Consider the following 25,360-nt stretch of genomic DNA (forward strand, 5'->3'; position numbering starts at 1 on the left):
ATATTGTTTCATATTATGTTAATTATTTACTAACTTTTAAGTTATGTTCTTAAAAGCAACAATAAAACCAACAGCATTCAAATAAGTAGCTCCGCCCCAAACTCTCACCATTGGTCGAGCCACTGTTGCCGTGTCAGGCTGGTCAGGATTCTCAAACAGAAAAAAAAATTTGTTTACACTTCACAGAGGAATCAGCCTACAAATGGTTTACTTATAGTTGCCTCTGCATATTAAACTGAAGTAGAAGAATGTATTTTAGCATCTTAGCATATTTAACTTCAGGTTTAAGTATGAAGGGACACTTTTTTCGACATACGACTGAAGTAAATGATTAATGCAAGTTGTTAAGAACTTATTAAAAGCCTCAATAAAGCCTACATCATTCTCCTTCAAACCCTCATAAACACTCCGGGTGCTTTTGGGCCGGCCCGTGAGGGGGGTGATATTGTGGGGCACTGCGGCTGTAGCTGAGAGACGCCGTGTGTAATGCAGGCTGTTAGTGATGTTAAATGAAGCTTGAAGCCTGGCTGACAGCAGCATTCCTCCACAGGCTCGGCGCTGAGAGAGGAGGAGAGGGGCCAACAAGGGCAGAGTAATGGTCTAAGAGAAACCACGCAGGACACGGCGCTCTTTGTGGCGGACGGGCCATTATCTCATAAGGGCCATTATCTTAATGGGGTGACCGTCTCGATATGACAGATATCACAGAAGGACTGACACATAAACAGTTTTTATAAGATGAATTTGCCAGTGTACAATCGCTGCGGTAAAACACATTTTGACCCATAGCCGTATACTGACGTACTGTATATAACCTTGTCAAGGTGGGTTACAGTTGCTTTTTTTCGTGTGTGGATATTGTCGGATGTTGTTACAAAACAAAAGTTCACTCACAAATACACAAGTACACTATTTTCCTTCCTACGTTCATTGACGAAGAAAGCAATGCGCAAATAACTTTCCAGGACATGACTGTTTTCAATTCACCCTTTATGAATAGGATCACATTGTCAGTGTTAAATAAGGTTCGCTACAAAGGTACATCATATAAAACTGTTAAATATATATATAACTTTATGACTCTGAAAATACATAGGATGGTCTCTCCCGAAGCGCGAGTCTCCGCTAGTCTCTTCAGGTCAGGTAGATAATGTTCAGTCTGACAAATCCCCTGCCATGTTCGCTACGTTTCCAAATCCTGACTGATTTCAGTCCAATTTACAACAACGGCAGCAGATTTACAATCGAAGAAAAGTCAATCGTTTTGTTGCAAACGTCTTTGTTGTTCATTTTGCATGTGCTCGGTGGGAAAAACTCCTTACAAAGCTCAGGTATGTGTGTTTTTGCTTGCGTTTGTCGAAGCTGAAGCAGCTGATGCGTGTATTCGTGTTCATATTAGAAACCTTCCACAGAAATATGCCCGTGTTTCTTTGGTCTGTAAATTTTCGATAGCTCCGTACACGGTTCACGATCCACCTGCAACCAATCATTTGCCAGTTTTGGCGTCAGCAAACAAAACGCTGGTCGGTTCCAACTTTGATTGACAGCACGGGGGGATCCGTTCCTCATGGTCCACATAAACTCCATGACGAGAGGTCTTCACCCCTTATCTTATGAGACTGAAGGACTAATGGAGAGACTGACAGACAGGGCTAACAGGACTATGATGAATGCTCCCCTCCCCCGCCCCGCTGTAGCTTTGGAGAATGACGAGGTGCTTCCGTACGTCGTGCCTCTCTTGGGAAAATCATTCCCCACTGGCGTCAGGATACCTGGTGGGATTTAACAACGCAGTAGTTAGGGCATATAACGCGATAAGTTATGCATTCTGAGAGGTTTTGGTGTTGTCCCAGATCTTTTCCTGGTTGGACCCTAACCAAGGATGTACTGTAGACAATCATTCAAGGCGGGTAGGAGAGGTAAGAATGTATTCTTAAATTCTAAAAAAAAGCCCTCTTGATGTCAGTGACACTAATGGCTGAAACCTTTTGGGGTATTTTATTCTGTATAATTAGAAATCTGTATTTGAAATCTGTGCTGTATGTAATTTTTTGACTGTACCAAAGCATAAAACACCATAATACATAGAGATATTTAGGAAACATCAAATTCACATAGTTGTTTCTCCAAAAAACAGCACTACAGCCAGTTGTTCTACTTTGAAAATGCGTGTCGGAATGCCTGTTTTATTTTGGTCTGTGTGACTCCGCCCACTGCCAGTTTTAACTAGTGATGGGCGATATGGGCTTAAAAATGTATCAGGATAATTTCTGGTATTATTGCGATATTATTGCGATATCAATGACAATAATTCAGGGAATCATGTTTCTTTAGAGGAAAGTATTATCCTTCCTATTTTTACCCAAAACAGAGTACACACGTAGGAAATAGTGACTGTTTAATTCACTGGAAGCCGGAGGGCGAAACTCCACATATGGTTTATAGCAGAAGTAATAGTACTGACGACGCTCTAGGAAATCTCTAATCCAGTTATCACTGTAGCTGAATAAAACGCAGAAATTTTAACTGAAGAAACTTCAGCTATATGGTTTGTCTGTGTTCTTCAGTCAATCTTGGTTATTTTTTTTAAGGATATAGTCATGGGCGTTGGAAGCAAAATAAATATGGGTGGGTCCTCCCCCTAAAAAATTACTGTGACAACATTGCAAAAGACGCCGATTTAAACGTGGTCCCAGTGGCGTAACGGGTAAAGTGAGTGTATTTTTTTTTGAGTGTTTTTCGATGCAAACAACCCGAGTTCGTGTCTGCCTTTTGCCGAAATTGTTCTTCTGCCTTTTCACATCTCATTTTACATTGGAAAGGCATTTGTTTTCAATAAAAATAAAAATGAAGGAAATAATCGAAAAGTTTGAATAAAGTATCAGGTAGGGTTAGGTGTATCTGAGCAGCAGATATGCTCAGATGCTTTGTTTACTTTGCTGTGTTTCGGGAGTGCATGAGGCACGAATAACTAATGAAAACACAAAACAGAGTTTAATTAACACGCAGTGGTGTAATGCAGGGTATACCCAAGTACTCTAAGTATACCCACTTCTTTATCAGTCGGCTTTGCGTAGCCCATACCCACTTCTAAATCCCCTCTGATGCGCATCATACAGTAGTATCCTGTATTAGCCAAAATCATGACAGTCTACCAGTAGCTAATCAAATCGCATGTGAATAAATGCAAATATTCCCTAAACACACCCAATAAAGACAGCGACGCGGTCTGGACCGTGGCGCCCGTTTCCTTTGAAATTATGTTTGATGATTGCGCCTGATGCGCCCGCTCCATCCACTCCTCCACCCCAGATGCTGCCTGTTCATACGCGTGATCATGGAGCTTAACTTATTATCGCATTCATTATGCGGAATGGATTTGACTGACGACACTCTAAAAAAGTGCGCAGACATATTAGCTGAATTACAGACGGTAAAAGTGGGTGGGTCCAATATCATTGGACGTTCCACCCACATTCAATGGTTCTGACGCCCATGGATATACTATATTTATGATGCAATGCTAATCGACATAGTTTTTATAATACTATAAAATAGTACGATTTCTGCCTCATTCTGTGATATGAAGCCACGTCTGATCGCAGAAGGTTATTTCAAACACTCAACTATGTTATGAAGTTAATTTGGAGAAAAAGCATGTCAATAAATGATATCTTTGTTGGACAACAAGTCCAACAAACTTCTCAAATTCATACAGTATGAATTGGCTTTACTGTGCCTTTATAACCTTTTTGGATCTTTTACATTTTGGTTACCTGAACTTTCAAAGTAGGGACAAAAACCTCTCAGGTTTCACTGAAAACATCTTAAATTGTGTTTTGAAAATCCAAAACTCTTTGCAAAACCAAACTCTTATGGGTTTGAAACAACATAAGAGTGAGTAACTGATGAGTAACTGATTTTAATTTGTTTATTTAATTTTAGTTTTTTATTAATTGCATATATTCTTTGCAAGTTAAACATACAGTGATTTTTACGTTTTTCCAAAGATAGGCTTATACTTATTATTGGGATCCAGTGAGGTATTTGGCATGACACCAGCCTCTTTGACAAGCAAGTCTAAGTCCTGAGTTGTTTTGTTATTTTGTTTTGTGGCACTTACTGTGGTTGTTTTCACTCGGCCTCCCGGCTGTGCACACGTCCAGCCCGTTCTGTTTACCAATAGGTCACAGCCTTCGTCATCCAAACAAGGCATCATCTCACACCACTGTCTGGTCCTGACAATGTGCGCTGTTAAAAGAAAAGGAAAACGAATATGAAGTGGATGTTAAATACATAAAATAACATTTGCAAGTTATTTCATATCCATAAGGCCATTTATTTCTTTTGCAAAACATGCTAATGAAAATTAAACATAGAAGTGGGGCTTATGATATCATAGTAATTTTTATTGTTTGAAGATGATTTCATTGGTGCAAAAGAATTGTTACTGAATACTTCTTTACGTAGTAAAGGATATTTTTCTAAATAAACCAATTTTAGCATTATGCATTAATGTCTTGAAGGTTAAGTTTAGTTAATATAAAGCCATCACATGACATGACTAACACAGTTTGTCTTACAGGAATTCACATTAGGTTAAGACATGGTAAAATCAGGACATTTCATGCAACAAAGGCAAACAGCAATGAGAGAAAAGTGCTCCAGCACTTGGCCTAATATCCTAAGCCTTTCTCTTTGAAACAGATCGCTAAGGTCCAACAGTGAGAATTTTTTCCTGAGGTAAGATTGTTTTTGCACTTAATCAAACATAAATGTCTATTTATAATAACTAGGGCACCCTTACATGTTCATTTGCATACCATGACACCCCAATTGGCCCTTAGAGAGAGGGAAAAGAAAGAGAGGGAGGGAGGAAGGGAAACTGAGAGAAAATGAAAGAGAGAGAGAGAAAAAAATAGTACATTTGTGAGGTAGAGAAAATGATAATCAGAGTGAAATATAACCCAGGGAAGCAAAAGTACATAAATATCAGGGTGGCAGCATTTGTACGTTTGGAGGGAGGCTAACAAAGTGTTAGGAGAACAAGTAGGTACAAATGGAGGTGAAATGTCATTCTCACTAAAGGAAAAGGCATGTTCTTAAAGGTAAAAAATAGTTGTGGAGATGCCTTCCAAACTCAAAGTAGTTTGTTATGTAGTGGATGTTTCCCTCACAGTGTCTACTCTAGGGACTAGCTTCTGCTACTAATCTCCAGCATTAGTATTCACTGTTATGCCCTGGGCCATAACGACAAATAAAAGAGCCTTTCATGCAAATTCGGTACATCTTCATTCTGTAGGCATGATTCACAAAACCGTAGGTTGCAGTCATTGGTCCTCTTATCTATGTTTTAAGATTAGCATGCTATTCAGCGCTAGTCTTATTTGTAGTTTTCAGATTTTTTAAAGTAGTAACTCAGAGTTGGGTGTGGGTTGGTTGGTTTCCAATGCCAAAAAGTAAACAACAGTTGTCTTCACAAAGGATTGCCTGTATGTTAAAAATAGTGTCTGCCTTATGTGGCATAGATAGACAGATAGATAGACAGAGATGGGTAGATACTATAGATAGATAGATAGATAGATAGATAGATAGATAGATAGATAGATAGATAGATAGATAGATAGATAGATAGATAGAGATGGGTAGATACTGTGGATAGACAAATACATACTGTGGATAGATAGATGGTTATGGGAGAGAGAAGGGTAGATACTGTGGATAGACAGATAAATAGATAGATAGATAGATAGATAGATAGATAGATAGATAGATAGATAGATAGATAGATAGATACAGATGGGTAGATACTGTGGATAGACAAATACATACTGTGGATAGATAGATGGTTATAGGGAGAGAGAAGGGTAGATACTGTGGATAGACAGATAAATACATAGACAGACAGATAGATAGATAGATAGATAGATAGATAGATAGATAGATAGATAGATAGATAGATAGATAGATAGCAAAGGGTAGATACTGTAGATAGACAGATACTTACTATAGTTAGATAGATAGATAGATAGATAGATTGATATAGATGGATAGATACTGTTGAATATGTGTTGTTAAATATCCAAAGTTCGTTAAAACTGGTAGAACTTGGTGGGGTGTCTGATTAAAACACTGGAGAGAAACGCAGTCCTTTGCTCTCTTTAATGCCACTTAAGTGAAGTACATCTTTAGCCACTGACATCAAATACAATGCAGGAATTCACATGATGCAGGAATACCATGTTAAACATGATGGAGTGGATGCCCAGGATAAACAGGATGGTTTTTGGTCACTACAAACAATATATAAAGAAATCAAATCATACAAACAACTCATCAATAAACATCAATATTGTACATAGTCCACGTAATGATTAAACAATTAAACACAAATAAACAAATTCAAACTATACAATTGAAAAACAAACTTACTTAACACATCCAAAGGAAAAGACTCAAAGGACATGGTCAGGTGCCCATTCAAACACCCAGACCTCACCAACAGGAAAAAGGAACAAAGGAAGGAAGTAAGGTCCATTTATAGACCTTAAGCAGGGGAACATGGGTAATGTAGTGTTCCATATATGGAGTTCACCCTAAATGAACTTTGACTAAGAATTATGGGATATGTAGTACAAAAGAAAAAAAAAACTAGGAAAGAAACAAACTAATGTGTCAAATTCACAACAGATACTGTGGATAGATAAATACATACTCTGGATAGATAGATGGTTATAGGGAGAGAGAAGGGTAGATACTGTGGATAGACAGATAAATACATAGACAGACAGATAGATAGATAGACAGATAAATACATAGACAGACAGATAGATAAATAGATAGATAGATAGATAGATAGATAGATAGATAGATAGCGAACGGTAGATACTGTAGATAGACAGATACATACTATAGATAGATAGATAGATTGATATAGATGGATAGATACAGTGGATAGACAAATACATACTCTGGATAGATAGACAGATGGATAGAGAGAGAGAAGGATAGATACTGTGGATAGACAGATAAATACATACTATATATAGATAGATAGAGATGGGTAGATACTGTGGATAGACATAAATACATACTGTGGATAGATGGATAGAGAGAGAGAAGGGTAGATACTGTGGATAGACAGATAAATACATATGATAGATACATAGATACATGGATCGCGGAAGCGGGGGGGCCGCCCGGGCCTGGGCCCGGGTAACTTTTGAGGTCTGGTACAAATTATGACATACAGATGCATATGGATCTCGATTCAAACACACACAATCTTATTACTATGATGATGACTTCACCATGTCTATAAAACATTTGAAATCGCAATCACATCGGAATATTTAAAGCTGCTATTTAAATCACGACTTGCCTAAAATAAGATCTATAGATATAGGCCTAAAAGAGTTCAAGTATGAAACAATGTTAAACAGATAAATGTGCGCTATTAGACGCATACCCAATCGTTTGTGCGGAGAGTAGAAGCTAAAGTCGAATTGCAGGAAATGGAGGCGCCAGCGCGATCACTTGCATTTTTTTTTCAGTGGAAACAATTTAAAATGTTCCGTCATTTTTGCTCGTAAAGGTAAGAGTAATACATCATTCGGGAACTGTTAAGGGTCTTTTGTTTGTGTGCACTCACAATATCAACAAAACGTTGCAAACGGTGCTTTTATTAAATAAAGAAAACAAACATGATGCGCTTTCTGTTGCTTCAACAGGAGCGCTTCACAAAAATTAACGGAAACTCAGCGAATACAAACCTCACAGACATGATACATATATCTATAGAAAGCTTGAAATTATTACTTAACGAAACAAAACTAATACTCTTTCACAAAAACAAAAAAACTCTTTCAATATGTAATCTGTAAAGATGCATTTCTCTAAAGGCGCGTCCAAAGAGGCAAAGAGGAGATGGTGAGTCAGGATCCGCAACTTAACCCTTGGGACACTGACTCAGAAAACACTGGTTTGTTGATAAATAATTAAAATATCTCCTTTCTATTTCCCCGACACATTCATTGTATTACGTTTGCCGGAGCTGTGTGGGAAGTTTCAGCCCATTGCGTGCGCTTGAACGCGGATCTCTTCCAGCTGCGCTGATTTGCTGGTGCTGGTGGAGACACTAAATGCTTCCGGAGTCGGTCTCGAAAGTGAAAGCGAAAGTGTTCTCGTGTTGTTTCCACCAGCGCAGAAATTGGTTTTCATCACCATAATTGGTGTATGTATAAAATATAAAAATAAGGATAAGCCTAGAACAGGCCCGAAGCCCAGCCGCGTCTGAACTATGACCTGAAAATTGTCCCGAAGCCCGGACTTATTTATAACATTTTAGACATTGTATAAATTGACTCATTTATAAAGTCAAATAAAACATTTTTAACTAATAACTATACTATTAATATTGTTTTTAATATTAAAATGTAGACTAAAATGTAGACCCCCGCCACCCCCCACACACACACCTTCCCGGGCCCCCCCTTCTTCTGATACGTTCCGCGATCAATGCATAGATAGATAGATAGACAGATAAAGATGGGTAGATACTGTGGATAGACATAAATACATACTGTGGATAGATAGAGTAGTGTTGTCAAAAGACCCGGTACTTCGGTACCAAGTCGGTACTAAAAAAAATTAAATGTTACGGTACCAGGTTTTCTTAAGTACCGGTGGTACCGAGCACCCGGTCAACCCGGTTCTTGCTGCGCTATGCGAAAAGTGCGCAGTTGCGTCTTCTTCATAAAAGCACAAAGACACGGCGACCGGTGGTGCTGCTGATGCGGCTGCTCTGAATCCGCTTGTTGAAAAGAAAGGAGGAAGGAGCCACGTGTGGAAATATTTTGTATTTGTGACTGATGACAAGGGCAACATCATAGATCATCAGAAACCCACTTGCAAACGGTGTCATCGAAGTTCTCTCTCAAAAGGAGGAAATACATCGAACTTAATAAAACACCTCAAAGGCCGACACCCAGATTTAATGAAAGTTCAAATTTTATATTTAGAGCTTCTGTTATAAAAATTATACGTTAAATAAACATCGCCATTTGCTTAGTTAATCGTTAGCATAAGCGCGGCTAATGCTAACGCGAGAATTAGAATAAACTTCATTAAGTGTTTAATGCTCCTATAGCGTTTATTAAAAAAAAAAACAGGACATGATAGTGTACTATTTTTACACACCTGAGGCTTTTAAATGACCCGTGTAGCTAAAATATGTGTGTTAGAGAACAAATGTACAAATGTATGTTTAATGCCTTAAAATCGGTCCATCAGAAAAGCAGTTCTAGGCTATGAAATATAGTTTGCGCCGTTTGATTAAATAAAAGTACAGTCAAATACAGTCCTGTATAGTTTGGTAAAAGATAGTATTCATTAACATGACTTAATATATTATCTAACATAAATTTACAGTGAGTGAACATTAATTAATGTGTGTGAATGTTGTTTTATACAAACATTTGATCGTTCATGTTTGTTCATTGTGCGTGAAATAATGTCAACAGATACAACTTTTAATTTAAAATAAATTATGAATACATTTTGAAATTAAGAAGAATAATTGCTATGTAACACTTGTTTATTAAGTCATGTTAAATGTTATCTTTTTGTAAAGTGTTTTTAATACTACAGTTTCCGTCTGTGTAACATTGATATCTTACACTCAGTATAAGTAATCTTATCTAACTTTGTTATAAAAAGCTGAGGTTTGTTATTTACTGAAAAGTTATATATAAAGTTCTGTTTAGCTGGTGTCAATCTAATATTGCATTTCGTCAGACTCAGCCCATTGTTTTACTGAAGTATATTATATTTTCCTTTTACAGCTGCAGGCTGAAGAAGACCACGAACCAAACTCCTAAGCAGACAATGGTTCCAGATGCTTTTGAGCAGCAGAAGTACGACAAAAAGGCAAGAAATCTGAACCGAGCTGTTGCTGAATTCACATGTATGGATTAAGTGCCAGTTTATACAGTGAAAAATGGGGATTCCAGCAAATGCTTCATCACCTCAGCTCAAAATACCAGCTTCCAAGTCAAAACTTTGTTTTATTTTTGTTTGTTGTAAATAAAAATAGTGTGTTGTTCAATTCATGTTTTTGTGTTTTGATTTGGTACCGAAATTGGTACTGAGAACCGTGGATTTTCACTGGTATTGGTACCGAATACTGAAATATTGGTACCGTGACAACACTAAGAGAGAGAGAGAGAGAAGGGTAGACATTGGATAGACAGATAGATACATACTATAGATAGATAGCGAAGGGTAGATAGACAGATACATACTGTGGATAGATAAATAGATAGAAAGATAGAGATGGATAGATACTGTGGATAGACAAATACATACTGTGGATAGAGAGAGAGAAGGGTAGACACTGGATAAACATAGATACATACTATAGATAGATAGATATTTACTGTACTGTACTGTACTGTAGATGGATGGTTAAATTGGCATATGGATAAATGGACAGAAAAATGTGTATATATAGATGGATAGATAGACAAACGAGTAACTGGATGGAGGTATAAACAAATAGATTGGATTACAGTCCAAGGTTTTCACTGAAAGTCTGTGTAAATTTTGATAATGCTCTATGGGAAAACCACAAGTCAGATCAGAAAGTAAAGTAACAGCATCTCGAGTCAAACTGAAGGACATGAAAAGCTGGAAAGCTCTAGGAGCCGTTGCATTTTATAAATGTCTGGTCTTGCATTAGGGATTTGTCAAGTTGACATACTGTAATAATGATGCCCCCAAAACCCTTTATTTCACAGTAAAATACTCAGCTATTCCAAAGCCCCCCCCCAAATCCCACCTCTAACTCATTCTCTGCCTGTCTCGGGCAAGACGTCGGATCACTCCGGCCTCCAGTGATGCATGACACATGACAGATCATCAACATTTGAACACTTTAAAGAAGTAAAGTCAACAAATCCACAAACAACAGCCGGAGAGAGTCCTGTCAGCACAACACAGTAAGCTCTCAGACTCTGTCTCTAATGAGCTGTCCCTCGTCTCCTGCTATTGAGCATTGAGACTGTCACTCCGCGGATGCCAAACAGACTATGACAGAGTGCACAAAGTGCCTCTGAATCAATACATCAAAGAACTCTCTGAACTTGGAGTTTCTGGTCAAAGGGGCACAAAAGTAATATGGAACTTGCTTACCGAGACCGAAATGTGACATTGTCCAGATAATGATTTTCTGAATAAAAACATCTTGTTCTTGCTTAACTCCGATTTGCATTGCAAAATCCTCTTATTGTTAGAGGCTAGAAATCGAATCTGTTGAATTTTAATCTGTATATTTGGAGTATCCACACGTTGGCAGTTTCAAATTAGAAAAAGGCAAAACAAATATCAAAATAATCCCCGCAATCAATTCTTGTGAGAAGATTTTCTCGCTAACTATTCATGCATCTCTCTTTGCTGGTACAGATGGCATCTAAATTGTGACAGATCACTGGATACCTCCATTATCACACCCAAAATGATTTCTCTCTAATTCTTTTTTGTATACATAAAATATTCAGTGTGCCTTTCAGCTGTGGCTCTGCCATTTAGAAATATTTTATCATTAATCAAAATTATTCAATACAAAAAAGCAGCATTTTCTGAAGGAAATATCAGAGCTGGAAAAGCAGCACAACAGTAGCCAAGTACGTTTTGGTTCTGTCTAACTGCTTGTTTGTCAGCTTTATATGAAAATGACCACACAAAAGACTCTTCACTGCTTTAAAATTGATACAAGAAAAAAAATGACCAATCACAAATCAGTGTGCAAAGAGATTTAGGAAAAAGACCAATCACAATGCAGTATGTAATGTAAATGCATGTAAATATTACATTTTGAATATAAAAAACTGTTACAATGTTACAATGCTACTGTGATGACACAAATCATTTAAATCAAATATTTTAGTTTGGATAGTTCATGGAAATGAATCGAAATTCTAATACTGTGTTCTTAAAGGGATAGTTCACCTTAAATGAAAATTCTGTCATTGTTTACTTGCTCTGTATTTGTTTCAAACATGTGCAAGTTTCTTTCTTTTGTTTCTCTCACAAAATAAAATATTCTAAAGAATGTTGGTAGCCAGCTGACTGTAGCCCTTGACTACCATAGTATTTTTTCCCATAGTTATACTAGTGCTGTCAATCGATAAAAAATTAACTAATCTCAATTTTTTTTCTGAAATGAATCATGATTAATCGCAATTAATTGCGATTAATTGCAATTAATCAGTCTCTACTTGTTCCAAACCTCTACAAATGTCTGTCTTTTGTTGGGCACAAAATAAAATATTTTGAAGAATGTTGGTGACCAAACAGCTGACAGTAGCCATTGACTCCTATAGTATTTTTTTCCACAGTTTCATACTAGTGCTGTCAGTCGCTAAAAAAAAAAAAGTAATTAATCGCACATTTTTTTCTGAAATTAACTGTGATTAATTGCAGTTAATCCCACCTAATATTACATTTATTTCATATTTTTATGTAGCAATAATTTCATATTCAATCTTCAAATTAATGTAGAAACAACATAGATTTTTAATACAGATTTTTAATATTTGTTAAATATTTTTTAGGAATGAAGTGAGTATCACTGATACCAATATTACTGATGTTTCTAGGACCATTTAACCATTTGACTATAGCCATTCTCAATTACAGTATAATTGAGAGCTATCAATTTTAACATTTATTAGACCTTAAAAAATAACCTCTAATTTAAGTGAACTTAAAACAATCTTCACATAAACCCATTATTTACCTGTGTTAAGTAGGAAATATACCGAAATTGAATAAAGTTATCAAACACTAAATATTAAATTATATGTAGATGAATCATTAAAGTTACAAAAGTTATTGATTTCCTCTTTTTCTTTTGTTCTTTGATTAATAGACATCACAGCAGCTGGGTTATTAGTTTATTTGGCTGCTATTTGCACTATGGTGGTCAACCCTAGCCCTGCCCGGCATTAAATATTTTTAGCATCGTTAAACTGGAAAAATTATTCGCCTTCATTAACACGCTAATTTTGGCAGCCCTACATATGTAAGTCAATGGCTACCATGAACTGTTTGGTTACCAACATTCTTGAAGAAATTTATACCGGTCTGGAACAATATGGGAAGGGGGGGGTGTGAAGACAAAATTTTCATTTTTTGGTAAACTTTATGTATTTATTGGAGACATTAATTAAACGTTTTGTCGTTCTGAATATCTTTGTGAATATTAGATATCTTCCCTGTAAACGTAAGCACTGTAATGGCCAAATTCTGTATTTTTTCAAAACCTAAATTTGATTTTTATAATGGGGTCTTCATAATGTTCTGAGGAAAGGTAGTTCCAGTCCTCAAGGCCCTGTCATTCCTGCCCCAGTTAAGACTTTAGCTGTGACTGATGACCGATGCAGAGGCCGGACTGGAGATTTATCGGGACAATAAATGAGATGGGCTGCTCATTGCAGCGGACTGCGATTACTCAAACGTTTGGCACAGACGAGAACATCAAACATCTGTCTATACATTTTTACAGCGGACACAGCTTGAGAATCCTATATGTTTAACATTCACAGTAACGGCACGCACTAGTATTCAGATCAGCGCAGCTTACACAGGAAATGCCTGTAATTTACAAGTAACACATGTTGTTGTTTATAATGAATTCATGAGCTTACATTTCAAACAGTTTCCAAGCCAAGCCCCTTCTGTTCCCAGTGCTAAGCCCCCCACTGTGATGCAATCAGTGAGGAGAATTTATGATGTCAGAAATTGGCTAGCTAATCAATTGGATGTGAATAACAATGACTATTTTTAATCTATTGTTTTAGCGTCCATCGTTCACACAATGCCATTACACCAGTATTGTCTGTGCTGCTTTTCACAAATCTGCGATTCTGCTATTGCTCGTATTCCACTCAAAAACAAACACAGTATGATGAATGTAAATGGATTCACAAATGAACTACGTCTCTTAATGGATCAGTCACAAGTTATTGGTTTGAATAATATTAACTAACATGAATGAACAATGAGCAGTACATTTATTACAGTGTTTTTCATCTTTGTTAATGTTAATGAAAATACAGTCATTGTTAGTTCAAGTTAATTCATAGTGCATTAACTAATGTTAACAAGCACTTTTGATTTTAATAATGCATTAGTAAATTCTGAAATTAACTTTAAATGCTGTAGAAGAATTTTTCATGTTAACTAATGAACCTTATTATATATATATATATATATATATATATATATATTATATATGTATACTATAACCAATTTATTTAAGTATAATTGAGACACTATAATATTCTACTAGATTCAGTTCATGTTTTTGTTTAATTTAGAAATAATAATAACATTGGTTCATTTTGAATTAATATTTTGAGATTCTTTTTCCGTTTTCATTTTATATCTATAGCAACTTTTTGGTCATTTTTCTAAGTTTATGTCTAAGTAGGTTTTTTTAGTGCTGTCAAACAATTAATTGCGATTAACTGCATCAAATAAGTGTTTGTTTACATAATATATGTGTGTTGTGTATATTTATTATTTATTTATAAATACACACACATAAAGTATATGTTTTAAAATTATTTGCATGTATGTACATTAGTGCTTTCCAACGATTAATCGCATCCAAAATAAAAGTTTTTGTTTACATAATATGTGTGTGTGCTGTGTAAATTTATTATGTATGTAGAAATACACACACACATACAATATATATTTTGAAAATGTATTTTCATGTATTTACACACACACACACACACACACACACACATATATATATATATATATATATATATATATTCACATTTTAAATAAATATTTAATATATAAACATTTTTCTTAAATATATACATGCATGTGTGTGCACTTATATATACACATAACAAATATACACAGTACACACATATATATTATGTAAACAAAAACTTTTATTTTGGATGCGAATAATCACGATTAATGTTTGACAGCACTAATTTACATGTGTATGAAGAGTTATCTGCAAAAACAGATAACTTTGTTTTAACCATTTTCAAAAATCATATTTTTTCCTTTAAACAAAAACTTTTAGTTCATATTAATCACGATTAATCGTTTCACAGCAAGTCAAGTTTTTTATTTCAGTTTAGGTAATTTTAGTACATCAAGGTTAACTAAATGAAACTGAGAAATGTTGAATGGTAACTAATTGTAATAAGTTTTGCTTTTTTTTCTATTTTATTTCAGTTACATTTATTTCAATGCATTTATTGTTTGGTTATTTCAACCAAAATGTTTTCTATACATACAATTAACCCTGGTGTATCTACACTGTGTATTTATTTTGTACAAAACATGTTACTTCACTTGGATTAATCGCCAGATGCACAAATATGTGTACACTGATGGTCCTCGCCACCGTAATTGATTCTAGAAAACCAAATGAAGTTATCTTTGTGAAAGGATGTTTGTGTAAAATAATATATGAGGAGTCAAGGCGGAGAGTCTGTGTAATCTGTGTTATCATGGGCACACCTGCAGACACTTCATCACACGGCATGCTAATTTTTAGAGCATTGTGGAAACACAGAGGATGCATTATATAATTAGTTTCTAGTGGGACCACTTATGTCAAGTCTCCGTATTTATTTAGCGGGGGAGCCAAATAACAATATATTTTGTGTCCTTATATGTCCTTTAAAAATATAAAGCCAGCAACCACAACCCGTTTTAAATGTACACAACGTGAGAGCTGCAATTGTAGCTTTTGGTGTCCCCGACGTGATATAATCTTGACTTCGGTGTCTGGATTGATGGCGCGGAACTTCTCGAGCCACTCCCGAATGTTTTGGGGAGCCGGTATCCCATTTGTAATGCTGGCGCATAGACACCCGCGTTTCGAGGCAGATGCTTTTGAATTGGCTGCCTGAGGTCAGCCCTGACCTATCGCATCCATCTAGGCTGTGCGACTAGGGAAACATTACTAATCCTTGGGCTGACATTCCGAATTCGATTGCGGAGTCAGAGATATGGAATTAATGCAGGTGCTTTGTGAGCGGGACTTGATTATCCCGACACCTGGTCGACGATCACCTTGTCTAATTGTTAAAATGCTCTCCTTCTTCTGACTTTCCGCATAGTTTTCAGGGCATATTCCAGCTGTCGGCTCTCACCTCCCCGCTACCACCAGCTGAGGGAATTGGGTTCTGTTGCTGTCACTTCCCGCCCGCTTCCAGGCAGAATCCGCAGTCCCTCTGTGTCCCGACATGCCGCAGCCGCCTCTCGTTTAGCTTTTTCTGTCTGATGCGATATTGATGCTAGATCTTTCCAGGCCACTTTGATTCTGTTCTACATGAAAACTTCATGACGGTTTAATTTCCTGTTGGTTTGATGATAAATTCAGTCTAATTGCCACGTCGACATCATCACCCGAGACGTCTTAACAGATTCCGCAGAGCAAATGTGTTTTTGGCTCTGCTTTTCTTGTTACTCGTTTTACATGCAGGCGGTTTTGCAGTTAGAACTGACCTGTCACTGTACTTGTACAAGTGAAAATTTAATTATACTACGAACATGAATTATACATAATTTCAACCTGGTTTCATGCCAAAGAATGTGTTTTTCATTTTTCAGTCTGTGTGTGAGTATTTCATTTTATATGAAACACCACTGATACACAGTGCTACGGCTACATATTTCAACTATATATTACTGTTCAAAAGTTTGGTGTCGTTGAGAGTGACTGCTTTATACTTGAATACTTGTTAAAATGTAATTTATTTCTTTGATGACAATGCTGAATTTTCAGCATCATTACTACAGTCTCCAGTGTCACATGATCCTTCAGAAATTATTCTAATATGCTGATTTTTTTTCTCAATAAACATTTATTATTATTATGAATGTTTAAAACACTGCTTTATATTTTTAAGGAAATGATATAAGGTTTGTTTTGTTTTTTACATTTCTTATTTAACAGGAAGCATTTATTTAAAATTTTGATATGAAAAATTTCTGTATTATATGTGTAGTGTATATATATATATATATATATATATATATATATATATATAATATACTGGTAATTTTACCTGTTTATTACAATGAACAGTTAATTCAGTGTGTATAATGTCATAATTCCCTAAAAACCAATATTTTAATTCAGATTCATTGATTAATAATTCATATTAATTCATGATATTTGTAAAAGGTATTTTTTTTCCCTTGGAAAATATGTTTAAAAAATGTAATATACTGGTAATTTGATCTTTTTGTAATGATGAATGGTTACTTCAGTTTGTAAAAATGTCACAACTCCACAAAAACTAATGTTTAATTTAGATTCATTCATTAATAATTCATATTAATTTGTAAAAAGTACTTTTCACCTTTGAAAATGTTGAAAAAAAAAAAAAAATTAATATGCTGGCAGCTTGATATTTTTGTAACTTTGAACAGTTACTTCAGTTTGTAAAATGTCATAACTCCCCAACAACTAATGTTTAATTCAGATTCATTAATCAGTAATTCATATTAATTCATGATATTTGTAAAAAGTACTTTATACCTTGGAAAATATATTTTAAAAACTTCACATACTGGCAGCTTGATATTTTTATGAATGGTTACTTCAGTTTGTAAAATGTCATAACTCCCTAAAAACAAATAATTCAGATTCATTCATTAATAATTCATATTAATTCATGATATTCGTAAAAGGTACTTTTTACCTTTGAAAATATGTTTTAAAAAAACTTAATAAACTGGTAATTTGATCTTTTTGTAACAATGAACAGTTACTTCAGTTTGTAAAATGTCATAACTTCACAAAAACTGTTTAATTTAGATTCATTTATTAATAATTAATATTAATTAATGATATTTGTAAAAGGTATTTTTAACATTGGAAAATATATTTTAAAAACAAGATTACTTTTTACCTTTGAAAACAAAAAACTTAATATACTGGCAGTTTAATATTTTTGTAACAATAAACTGTTACTTCAGTTTGTAAAATGTCATCCCTAAAAACTAATAATTCATATTAATTCATTAATAATTCATAATAATTCATGATGTTTGTAAAAGATACTTTTTACATTGGAAAATATATTTTAAAAACTTAATATACTGGTAATTTGATATTTTTGTAACAATGAACAGTTACTTCAGTTTGTAATGCCACAACTCCCTAAAAAACAATATTTTAATTAAAGTTCATTGATTAATAATTCATATTAATTAGGGATGCAACAAAATGAAAATTCTGGGCCAAAACCAAAAATTCTGGATGCACATGGCTGAAAACTGAAACTGTTTTGTAATAATTATTTACTATTTTATTAAATATTATAAAGTAATTTTGTAAAATTTGTCAGTTTAACTCAATAACTTGAATGATACTAAATAAAAAAAAAATGCAAGCTAATAAAATAACCACACTTTTACTGAAAATAACACAATAAAATTGGACAGAAAATATAATAATATTAAATATCAATATATTATTTTCATTTAGTTCTATGCGACAGAATCAGAAATACCTTTTTGTAACTAATTATCCAAATAATGTATAGTCCAAGGGTGGCAAACTCCAGTCCTGTAGAGCCGCAGCCCTGCAGAGTTCAGCTCCAACCCTAATAAAAACTCACCGTAGCTTCCTAGTAATCCTTCAGACCTTGATTCGCTTGTTCAGGTGTGTTTGATTAGGGTTGAAACAAAACTATGTAGGGCTGCGGCTCTCCAGGACCGACTTTCGCCATCCCTGGTATAGTCCTACAAAGCTATTATTATCAGAGCATAGCGAGAGCAGATCAGTGGATGAGAGAGTCATTTTACCAGCTTTGACCAGTACAGCTCTACTTCAGCATAGCACAGAAGCGCTGCTGAAAACAGGAACAAGTATAATACATAGAAATTTCCTATCTGCACGTTATTTGAGCAGACTTTTCCAGTGGGCATGTGTGAGCGGTACAGAAGCGGAATGCACATTTATAGAGCAGACTATTGAGCGGAGCGTCACCGCGCAGTGACGATTCCTAGAGCAGAGTGAAACCTATTTTTTTCTTATTCCATCACAAACACTTTTAGTTATCACTGAGCCACATGTGATCTACAATGTCATCTTGTTTTACTGGTCTTCAGTGAGCTAAACACAAAAGTCTGCTCAGCTTCCATCAGCGGTGCGTGTTTTCTCAGCGCCTGCCGTTGTGCGACTAAGCCCTGGCAGTCTTAGTGCTAATACATAATGGCAGACGTGCTGGCTATTCTTTCTCAGTATCAAAACCTGTCTGATTACCTGCCTTTTATCTGATAAACCCACAGGGCACAGAACAAGATAAAACAGCAGCGTTGCCTCATTTGAAGAGATCGGCCTATATTTAGCAGAAGCTTTTTATCCGAAGAAACAAAACAACTGAAGAAATCAATATTTCTTTAATAGCTTCAAACACTCAGAGTGGCAAATTACACAAAATTAAAAGTAAGTGGGTTAAATAGTTTAACGACAAACAAGACTGAGGAAATATTGAGAGAGCTGTGGAGTATGAAAAAAGATTGTCTTCGTATGCAGGGGGTTTGCAATTGTCAATTGCATTCACTGAGATTTTCTTTCTAAGCCTTAAAATTATATCTGAAGAGCGGAATCCGTCGGCTGTTATGAAATAACTGCATTTTTGAAAGGCCAAAGACTCAAAACCTCTGCGCGCACTGATGGAGAAATTGTATCCGGCTATCTTGTTAGAAAATGCCAACGTAGAGTGACTGATTTTTATTGTCAATTTGGTTTGTAAGCCATGAGGCGATTTTTCAATAACAGCAATGAGGAATTACTGAGGCATCGTTCTGTTTTTGCCCGTTTTATGTTTGTAATCTTTATTGTTTACAGGATTCGGTGCTATTTCTGCTTTTTTACGACATTTCTCCAGCCAGGGTTACTGATTGGCATGTGGTGTAGCCCACTACAGGTGATGTAAGGTCGTAGAAACACGGAGGACTGTGTCTTTCAAAAGCAATTACTCAAGAACACCTACTTTCATCTGGCCACGAAGAAACTCCTACCTTACGAAATATGTCTTGAAATTACTCGGGTGTCATAGCAACAACTGAAGGCAAGAAGACATACGACCACATGAAGATAAGTGCAGGTCACGCTGAAAACCAGTCCACGCATGACTAAAACCAAATTGAAGGGAAAAGGAACACAACAAATGTACTTGCAAAAGCTGTAAATGGCAAATATAATTAAAAAAGCTCTCATTTGCTTGTCGGATACAGTACAAAAGCAAGCTGAAGTGAATGTAATGAGATAAAAAGACCCTGTATTACCTATTTCCATTATGTTCACTTCACAGCTGTACTCAAAAACAAACGTACAGTAAAATTAACATGAACAAATGACTCTAACGAGCTAGTTCTTTTAATGAATTTGCGTCCGTCTGACAAATCCTTCACTTAATGAACTCCCTAAATCTGTCGAAGCGCTTATAAACATCTGATTCACTGACATAACATCTGATACATTTACTGAACCGTAAGTCATGGCAGTCATGTCTCAAAATTAAGCTGTTAGTGTTTAGGTTTAGTTTATCAAATCTTTAAATAGAATATTTAAACACAACTTGTCTTGTGTGTTTGCGGAAGTATAATATTTAAATAAGAAACTCTTCCATAGTCTGATTAATGAACAAGCGTCTCTAAAAAGCCGGTTCTTTTAGTAAATTGCTAGTCTGATAAACTGCTTATTCATCTCACTGAATTTGTCAGGTGGTTATTAAAGGAGAAGTCCACTTCCAAAACAAATATTCACATACCCTCTTGTCATCCAAGATGTTCATGTCTTTCTATCTTTCTATCTTTAGTCATAAAGAAATTATGTTTTTGAGGAAAATGTTTCTGCATTTTTCTCCATATAATAGACTGATATGGTTCTCCGATTTTGAACTTCCAAAATGCAGTTTAAATGCGGCTCGAATGCGGTTGTAAATGATCCCAGCTGAGGAAGAAGGGTCTTATCTAGCGAAACGATCAGTTGTTTTCATTAAAAATATACAATTTAAATACTTTTTAATCTCAAACGTCTTGCCTTGCCTTGGTATGTTGAAAAACTCCAATCGTATTTTCTCCCTCAACTTCAAAAATAATTTCAAAATCATCCTACATCACTGCAGAAGTTCTGACCCAGCCTTTGTAATGTGAACATGCAAAGAAGATCAAACACCCTTAACAAAAAAGGTAAAACAGCGATATAGGGTGATTTTGAAGTTGAGGGAGAACATGAGATGGGAGTTTTTCGACATACACTAACTGTCATGAACCGGAAAAAAAACAGTCCAGGCAGAGTAAGACAAGACGAGCATTTGAGATTAAAAAGTATATAAATTGTATTATATTTATGAAAATAACCAATCGTTTCGCTAGATAAGACCCTTTTTTCTCAGCTGGGATCATTTACAACCGCATTTGGGATCGTTTGAAGCCGCATTTAAACTGTATTTTGGAAGTTCAAACTCGGGGCACCATATCAGTCCATTATATGGAGAAAAAATGCTGAAATGTTTTCCTCAAAAAACATAATTTCTTTACAACTGAAGAAAGAAAGACATGAACATCTTGGATGACAAGGGGGTGATTATATTACATGTCAATCTTTGTTTTGGAAGGGGACTTCACCTTTACGCTGATTCACTTACTGAACCACACATCAGTTATGTTTCACTCAAAATTAAGTTTTGTGTATTTTAGGATTTCAGAAACTTAAGTTTGTTCATATGTAAAACTGTATGCAAGACTTACTTTTTCAAAAGATGAGCCCGTTCTTTAAATGAACCCTTGACTAAAGATTTTTCTGGTTGACTATTAGTCATTCATTTTAAGCATTAGTCGACTATTAGTCGTATGTTTATTAATAAACCATATAAATCATAATAATGAGCCTTTAATTGCATACATAGCCTAATAAGCGCTCAAGCGTGCATATAATTATGAATGTGTCAGGGGAACAAGGTGACTGCGTTAACATTTTAATAATTTGTTGTTAAACTAGTGCTTTCTTTGTTTTTGGCTTAAGAGATGAAGTCGGTGACACTGACTCGGCATCTCCGTAGTAGTGGATGCATGTTTCATAAGGATTACATAATCTGAGAATGTTTGTCTTCTGAACTCGTTCATTTAAAAGTAAACTTTTCAATCTCTCTCAGCCATGTTTTGAACTTGAAATGAAGTTTTGTTTATTCAAATATTTTAGAAACTTACGTTTGTTCTTATGAAAACCTATATGCAAGATTTACTTTCCAGAAGACGAGTCAGTGCTTTTAATGAATCGCTCAAAAAGACTCACTGGTTTGAATTAGTCTGATGAATCCTTGACTTAATGAATTCAGTGATTCTGTCAGATTATTCATTAACATCTACTTCACTGAATGAACATCTGAATTATTGAACTGCGACTCTTTCAGTCATGTTGGACTTGAAATGCAGCTTTGTCTGTTTAGATTTTAGAAATAAGATTCATTTGTCATTTGTGTTAACAAAAACAGACATCCAATTCAACAAACATGATCTGATTCATAAACGAATAACTCTAATGAGTCAGTTCTTTTAAGGAATCACTCAAAATGACTTACTGGTTTGAATCAGTCTGATAAATCCTTCACTTAATGAACTCACTGAATCCGTGAGACTGGCTACTTAACATCTGACTCATTTAATGAACCGCAAGTCTGCAGAAGATGAGCAGGTTCTTTTAATGAATCACTCAGAAAGACTCACTGGTTTAAATCAGTCTGAAGAATCCTTGACTTAATGAAGTCAATGATTCTGTCAGAGTATTCATTAACATCTGATTCACTGAATGCACATCTGATTCACTCACTGGACTGCAACTCTTTCAGTCATGTTGGACTTGAAATGCAGCTTTGTGTATTTAAAAAAAAATTAAAAACAAGATTTATTTGTATTTAACAAAAACAGACATCCTATTCAACTAACATAATCCGATTCATAAACAAATGACTCTTTAATTGATTATTTTACGGAATTGCTCAAAAAGACGTATTCGTTTGAATCAGTCTGACACATCCTTCACTTAATGAACTCACTGAATCCATTAGATTGGTTACTTAACATCTGACCCATTTACTGAACCGCAAATCTTTCAGTCACGTTTGAACTTGAAATGAAGCTTTGTGTATTCAAATATTTTAGAAACTTAAATTAAGTTTGTTCTTTTGAAAAACTAGGCAAGATGAACCAGTTCTTTTAATGAATCACTCAAAAAGACTTACTGGTCTGAATCAGTCTGATGAATCCCTGACTTATTAAACTCAATGATTCTGTCAGAGTACTCATTAACATCTAATTCACTGAATGAACATCCGATTCACTAACTGGACTGCAACATTTCAGTCATGTTGGACTCAAAATGCAGCTAAGATCTGAATATTTCAGAAGCAAAGTTCATTTGTCATTTCGTTTTTTAATAATTTGGTATTTAACAAAGACATACGGCCAATTCAGCTAACATACTCCAATTCATAAACAAATGACACTAATGACTCAGTTCTTTTATGGAATCACTCAAAAACATACTGGTTTGAATCATTCTGACAAATCTTTCACTTCAGTCACTTAACATGTGACTCATTTACTGAACTGGCACTCTTTCAGTCATGTTGGAACTTGAAATGAAGCTTTGTGTGTTTAAATATTTTAGAAACTTACATAAGCAAGATTTACTTTGCAGAAGATGAGCTAGTTATTTTAATGAAACACTCAAAAAGACTCACTGGTTTGAATCTGTCTGATGAATCCCTGACTTAATGAACTCAATGATTATGACTGAGTATTCATTAAAATCTGATTCACTGAATGAATGTCTGATTCACTTACTTAAAGATTTTAGAAACAAGATTCAGTTGTCATTTGTGTTTGCAAAAGTTTGGTATTAACAAAAACAGACATCCAATTCAACAAACATGATCTGACTCATAAACAAATGACTCTTTTAATGAATCACTCAAAAAGATTAACTAGTTTGAATCAGTCTGATGAATCTTTGATCTAATGAACTCATTGAATCATTAACATCTGATTCACTTCCTGAACTGCAACTCTTTCAGTCATGTTGGACTCGAAATGCAGCTTCGTGTACTTAAAGATTTGAGAAACTCGAGTTTGTTCATATGACAACCTGTAGTCAAGATTCACTTGTCATTTGTGTTTACAGAAGTTTGCTATTTAAATAACACACAGCAGCATGGAGCTAATCTCACCAACTCTAAATTTCCCCAGCGTCCGTCACCTCGTAACACATTCCGCACACGTGACCTGAGGCACTGATGAAACCTGCAGCAACATCCCAAATCCTGTGAGTGACACTTCAGCCACACTCACTGAGCAGCGTAATCTCATGGATCAGACTGGAATCTGAAAGCCCAAGCTCTGGATGCTCTGGTGGGCTTAGAGGCAGTGGCACCAAAGCCTGGATGAGTCCCACCTCAGCCCCTCCTCATTCTTACCATCCACACATGCTGGACTGGCTCTGGTAGTGCCGGCAATCTGGCCCTTCCTGCAGGCACACCTGGCCGTCTGCCGGGCGATGGTCCTCCTTGGCTGACTGCTGTCCCTGTCCAGAGTCACGATTTCACATGTACCTGCCACCAGCTGACCTGAATGAAGGACAAAAAGTTTAGAGAAATGTCAGCTGGGCTTTCGAAACCACCAGGATGACAATCAAATCTTTAAGGAAATGGTGCCAGATTCCCTGCTACAGTGCTGGTATGATGTGGCTGGTTGCCAGGGTGTTCCTAAGTGGTTTTAGCATGTTTTCATGCGGTCGCTAGGGTTTTCTTGGTGGTTGCTAGGTGGTTACTGGCCCTAGTCAGTAATTGTAATCCCTAAATATGGCTCAGGTCTTGGGCTGTGTGATTAATCGGAAAAAGGCTGCAATTTATTTAAAAAACTGCGCGCTGCATGTTTCAGAGTGAAGCGCAGCACTGTGTTTATTTATAGGCATGCAGCTCATGATCTGATGTTTTCAGTGTCTTGAAGCTGGGTTCAAAGTAAATGTAAATTCATCACATCAATTGTTAACGAAAACTATAGCAAAAAATGTTGGTTGAGCTTTTTTCCTAAAGTCACTTATATCAACATGCAATATAGTTGATGATAAAAGACGACGCTAAAATGTATTTTAATAAGAAAAAACTATACAAAAATCTCTTTTTAATTTTGTCGAAAAAAGAAGACACAATATTATTGCAGACTGCTGTATGTGCCTCCACTATGTAAGCAGTCATGTGTGCGGTTGCCAGATATCAAAAGTTCAAATGCCCAAATCAGT

The 25,360-nt window shown here is 35.6% G+C and overlaps 1 protein-coding gene across 2 annotated transcripts in view; it reads right to left on the minus strand.

Annotated features, from left to right (window-relative positions):
• Window positions 1-727: 727 nt before the first annotated feature.
• tafa5b (TAFA chemokine like family member 5b) overlaps window positions 728-25,360 on the minus strand; it is a 72,267-nt gene continuing 47,634 nt past the window's right edge. Inside the window, exons 2-4 of one of the 2 annotated variants that reach the window (XM_051098906.1) lie at window positions 24,537-24,686; window positions 4,124-4,251; window positions 728-1,772 (exon numbers count right to left, since the gene is read on the minus strand). In XM_051098906.1, coding sequence (XP_050954863.1) covers window positions 1,764-1,772; window positions 4,124-4,251; window positions 24,537-24,686 — 287 coding nt within the window. In that variant the 3' untranslated portion in view covers window positions 728-1,763. The remainder of the gene's footprint in view (window positions 1,773-4,123; window positions 4,252-24,536; window positions 24,687-25,360) is intronic. The other variant, XM_051098907.1, reaches the window with a different exon arrangement.

This window comes from Labeo rohita, chromosome 25 (assembly GCF_022985175.1).
Source record: "Labeo rohita strain BAU-BD-2019 chromosome 25, IGBB_LRoh.1.0, whole genome shotgun sequence".
NCBI classification, from domain to species: Eukaryota; Metazoa; Chordata; class Actinopteri; order Cypriniformes; family Cyprinidae; genus Labeo; species Labeo rohita.